We start from the raw sequence: 6,000 nt of genomic DNA on the forward strand, positions 1-6,000 counted from the left end.
TATATTAATACATCTTCAGAAGGAGTCTGAAGATGTATTAATATACGAAAGTACTTAAGGAAATTCCTGTTTCAATTTTCCTCCGTGGTCTGGCACTTGTCATACTGTATATATATGTATATATACACAATATAAACATGTGAAAATTATGTAGTGGTGCTCTATGTTGCAGTACATCAAAGCATCCAAAATTATAACATTTCTTTATCTATTTACAGGGAGTATGTGGGTATCATATCTTCAGTCTTCCCTAGCAAAACATCTGTAGCTCTTCCATCGCCTTATGAGTCAGGTTCTACCTGTGCTGTTCATGGGGTTACACAAGACATAGATCTAGAGGCCTTTTGTTCTCAGGCGTCTCAGTGTAGTAGTCTTGGTAATAACCGTAGGTACTCATCTTCTCCGGGTAGTAGAGCAGACTCTCATGACTCGCATGACTCGTGCTAGAGTGCTCAGCAAGCTGGTGCTTGTCTTTAATGAACTAATAATTATTAGGGATTGTAATTTTAGTTCATTTCCATCAAGCTCTTAATGGAAAGGTTTCAGTATCACTTCAGAAAAATCCAAGGCTACTTCAAGCCAGTTGTGTATGAAGGCAGAATGACAGAAAATTGTTTCCATTTTCTTTTCAATCAGAGCAGAAATATATAGTCTAAAAAGTTCACCAAAATCCAATTATTTCATCTGAAAAAATTTCAGACTAATATTTACTTGCTGGTAATACCAAACTTGGGCAGGTAAAATCTAGTTTCGCACCATGGGCATCCCCTTACCATTGACACAGAAGCCATGAAGTTATTGCAACTAAATGTAATTCACACCCATGATCATCTCTTGCTGGGTGACCCTGCCCATTATTCACTGTCAAGCATGTTCTCAAAGCCTGTACAGTATGAGAGGTACTTCAAAATGTGAGAGAGAGATGAGCTCCTTGGTTCCTTCCTGCCATATTACTGAATTAAGATAAGAACATCAGCTGTTTAATTCATTGACTTAAGGATATCAAGTATTTTCATCACCTTATCACCTTCAATACCACCTTGAACTTGCATATTCCATGATTAACAGTCCTTGACTTTCCGTGTCACTTAGACGGTAACAAGGTCCTCCCGGTACCAGTACTAGGCTTCAAACCTGCACTCGATCATGCCTCTTTATCTTATGTACTTGTCGGTACTGTATCCAGAAGCCTGAAGCTGGTGAAGCATCCTGATATTTTCTTTTGACAAGTTTTTTCGTGATCATTATAAATTTTAACACAGCCTTAGTTTTAATGCTTTTTGATAGAGAAATGTATAGTCAGTGGTGCAGTAGAGGTAAATAGAAAAAGTTAGTGAACAGTAATATACGATGAAGCAACTTATGGATAGAAAAGTTTGTTAAAACAAAAAACTTGTTTTCTTCATATAAAATAGTAAGAAGTGATCAATGGAATATAGAGTGGCTTTCTTTATCATTGGTGCAATATAAAAATAATTTAAGATTTGCCAGTCATTTACACGGTAAGAAATGATATTCATATATATTCTTAATGTAATGCAACATTTTGCTATGTTAAGCGTTTCTTAAAAAAAGAAAAAGTGACATTGTTATAAAGATAATTTGACAAACTCACTAAGAGTATAGACCCGTACAGTTCTATATACAGTATGTTTACATACAATGACTTCAGAGATTAACTCTAACATTGTAATATTTCTCTATGAATTGTCATTGTGTGTGTGCCATTGGGGTATTGTTTACACTAATGTAATTACACTATGTAATGTGACAAATACACAGCGTGAAAGAGAACAGTGGAAGGTGTTGTGAATGCTTGGAGCTAGTGAAATGCTGTTTAAGTTAGATATACTGTATTGTGGTGAGTTTTTAGGGTATCAGATTTCAGTTGTAAGAGTTAAGGATGTAATGGGTAACTGACTTAATATTGATGGAGGATTAGGTACACATTTTGTAATGTTCAAATGGGTTCCTCTGAATATGGGTTTAAGTGTTAGGTCAAAGAGTATTATAGAAAAGGATGAGACCTTAGCATTGGTATAGATGGAGTTTATAAAGGATCAAGGGTTTAATAGGATAATTTAAAATTCTATTGATTTGTGTAAGTGTATGTGTGAAATCAGGGTAATGGAGAAGTGCTAGTCGTTAAATGATATGCCTACAGGGTGCAGATGTTCCCTTCTATACTGAAAGGAAATGCTGGTGTGGCACAATTTTAAAGAAGCATTCGAACAGTTGAAATGGAAAATATAGAATAAGGAGATAGTTACAATAACATGGCTGAAAAATGTTGACCAAACCACACACTAGAAAGTGAAGTCCCTTTCACTTTCTAGTGTGTGGTTTGGTCAACATATAGAATAAGGAATGAGAATGTTCATGAAAGATGTGGGATGTAGTGCGGCTGATACATTGTTGTGGAAGCTTTTTTTTTGTGTTGTGGTGGTGGTCCCATTTTTATGGTGGTGATACCTGGTGTGTTGAAAGTAATATGAAACATATTACTTTCTACTAGAAAGTAATGTTTACCCGAGAGCCACTAACAGTAGTGGCCTCGATGAAGACAGTAAGCCAGCGGCTTGTCGAAGGTTCCCCTAATTTACCTTGATGATCTTTTCCAGCTGTACTTTAAAACCCAATAGAGTTTTGGCATTAATGGCTTTGGCGGGTAGGTGGTTCCATAGGTTAATAACCTTGTGGCTAAAAAAAAGCATCTCCTGTTTTCAGTCCTAAAGAATACATCTAATGTGTAGATGTAGAAAGTAATATGAAACATGACAAGAACACTTGTGATCCTGTGAAGTGTCTTTAACCGTCTTCTCCTACGATACAGTTCCATCTCCTGAGAACAGGAGATGTTTTTCACCCACAGGGTTATTAACCCATGTAACTGCTTACCTGTCGAAGCTGTAACTGCCAAAACGAGTGTTGAGTTTTAAAATATACCTAGAAAAGATCAAGGCAAATGGGGGGGACCTCCGACAAACTGCCGGCTTCTTGTCCTCATCGAGGTCACTAGGGTTGGTGGCCCTCAGGTAAATCAGTTAAATCTCTGACCGAGTGACTCCACCCCATGTGAAAATAAGTTTTTAGTTAAGTTCATTTATTATGCAGCCCCCATACCCATCCTGTGGAAATAAGAAATGAGTAATGTTGATTTTTATTCACACAATTGATGTACTTTATCATAAATTATACACTCATGAATTTGGTCATTGGCAATTTTAGTACAGTATTACATTTTATCAGCTGTTAACCCTTTTTATGTCTGCAAATATTTTAGTGAACTACAGTGTGTACTTGTCTTGAATCTAGAGAGACTATGTTACAGGCACTTAGAAATTTTGTAGGGAGTTAATCAGATAAGAATTTTGAATTATAACCATTGGACATGAATGTTATATCTGGTGTTTAAATATTGCAACATATAGCAACATTTAACATCAGATACAGTACAGTTAAAATTGTGAATGTATTGTAGCCTTGAGCTGAGGGAATGTTGGGTTATTATTCACTCTACTCGCATCTTTATTAGCCATGACTGCAAGCTGTGATCTAGACATGCATGCTGACGGTAAGCTCTTTGATGACGTTTTTGTTTCAATTCAAATTACAGTATTTTATTTCATTACATTATTGAATTAATAGTTGTACATGTTGAACATTTTGTGTAGAATTTGAAGTTTTTCTGCAATGCAGTTGATTTACCTGAAATTTAATGTCCATAGTGACATGCTATACGGGTGGCTTGAAGTCATTTTATTGCAGGTTGCACAAAGTGCTTAATGTCGGCAATTACAGTTGCCGTGCTGGTGTTTGTCAGCGGCACTGATGTTCTGCACTTGGTATGCTTGAAGATTGTAGACTTTGGTTTGTTTCAACTATCTAGGTTTACTGTGTGAATTTTGTGGTTGCTGTATAATCTTTTATCTGTTATTGACATTCTTATTACACTGTTGTGATAACACATATTGACTGCACAAGTCATGCACTTGTTTGGACATTCCATTATATAGTGTCATGAACTTATTTTGACTTTCCATATTACATAAGAATACACGAAACTGTAGGCAGCCTGTTGGCCCCATACAAGGTAGCTAATATAAATAGCCCACCAATCTTGCTCAAATTGTACATAGGTCAAACCTAAACTTGAAACAATCCAGAGATCCCATGTGTATTATGTTACATGGTAATTTGTTCCATAATTTAGTGTTGTTGCATACACTTTTATTTATATAGTTTCTATACTACAATATTGTCATGTGCTCTATTTTGTGTGACTCTTGAACTGATGTAGTTTAAACTCAGTTAATGTATCGCTTATAATTTAACTTTTTTTTTTTTTTCCCCAGAATGTCAAATTAACCGTAATTAATTTTTTAAGAATAATTTGGCTGGTTAAAGCAAGTTAGAAAGTCAGGTTTCTTTTATTTATGATTATAAGTATATGTTGCAGTACTGTTACTACAAGAGATGTGTGCTAGATGTGTTAAGGTAGAAATCTCTGTGAAGACTTTTAACACATGTTTTTTATTGGTGCTAGGCATATAGTTCACTGTTGAAATGAAATCTTTGATGTGAATGAAAGCTCAAATGACTCACATTGACTAGATTTTTCACTTTGACTAAAATATATATATACAGTATACAGATAAAGTATCCATATATGCATTTATAAATAGCTACTAAAGATTTACACTGTAGATGAAAGATTTTTTTTTAATACATTTAATCATATTTACACAATTTGATTGTCTTACTATGTAAACAATATGTATGTAGTTAGGTTACTTTAAGCAAAAGTATGTACATGTGCTTGAGATGACTGATTTCTTATTTTTGTAATTTTTTGCCAATTTATGAATTATTTGCAATTACTATTATTTTGTTACTTTATCCCGCTTTTAATTTTTCTCCTTCCATTTTATTTTATCTCTGGCTTCTCTCTCTTGTTCTTATTTCAGCTTCCTCCTGTTCCTGATTACCTACCTACCTACTTACCTACCTCCTCCTCCTCCCTTTACCTACCTCCTCCTCTTCCTCCCTTAGCCTACCACCACCACCTCCTCCCTTTGCCTACCTCCTGTTCCTCCTCCTTTTTCCCTTTGCCTACCTCCTGTTCCTTCTCCCTTTTCCCTTTGCCTACCTCCTGTTCCTCCTCCCTTTTCCCTTTGTCTACCTCCTGTTCCTCCTCTCTTTGCCTACGTCCTCCCTTTGCCTTGTATTGTTGTACAAGAGTGTGTGTGTGTGTGTGTTCCAGCAAGATGTGCAAGTGATCCATTTTTGCCACGTCACATACATGCAGTCGGGATGTGAGCACACACATCCAAGTTTAATTTGACTAAGAAAGTGTCAGTTTGTTTTATTCGACAAGCACTCTTGTTAGTTTTTTCCCTTATTGTTATGATTTTATATATTTTGCTTGAATATATTATACAATCACAATAAACTCCAGGAATTAATTTATTCCATTAAACCCAAACTTGAGCTATAATTAGTTGCTTGATATAAAAATTGAAGTACTTGATATTAAACTTGTGTTTTATGAGCCTGTTGAACTTTTATTTATACTGTATTTTTCTTTGTTTAAAGTATCCTGAAGAAGGAGATTAATACTCTCTCCAACTAGTCTATTGCCAGGTCCTTACAGAAAGCACATTGTATGCTGGATACAGTTTATAACCATAGAAAGATGGGCATTTTTAGATTTTCTCCAATGGTATACAGTATTTAGATGATTTTAATTATTGCCCTCATGGGAAGGGGTTGCTTTGATGAGGCGAAGTGGCTCTTGTGTGCCGTTTTCAGGCAGTTATGCTCTCTGCTCCCTGCTCTTCTCTGGTGTGTTGGTGTGTAACTAAACACACTTGCTGATTACCTGCTTGATGGGGTTCTGGGAGTTCTTCTACTCCCCAAGCCCGGCCCGAGGCCAGACTTGACTTGTGAGAGTTTGGTCCACCAGGCTGTTGCTTGGAGCGGCCCGCAGGCCCACATATA

The 6,000-nt window shown here is 36.1% G+C and overlaps 1 protein-coding gene across 1 annotated transcript in view; it reads left to right on the forward strand.

The window, feature by feature from the left end:
* LOC123758264 (uncharacterized) overlaps positions 1 to 5,551 on the forward strand; it is a 13,004-nt gene extending 7,453 nt beyond the window's left edge. The window contains exon 5 of the mRNA XM_045742434.2: positions 219 to 5,551. Coding sequence (XP_045598390.2) covers positions 219 to 447 — 229 coding nt within the window. The 3' untranslated portion in view covers positions 448 to 5,551. The remainder of the gene's footprint in view (positions 1 to 218) is intronic.
* Positions 5,552 to 6,000: the final 449 nt, after the last annotated feature.

This window comes from Procambarus clarkii, chromosome 11, assembly GCF_040958095.1.
Source record: "Procambarus clarkii isolate CNS0578487 chromosome 11, FALCON_Pclarkii_2.0, whole genome shotgun sequence".
Lineage (NCBI taxonomy): Eukaryota > Metazoa > Arthropoda > Malacostraca > Decapoda > Cambaridae > Procambarus > Procambarus clarkii.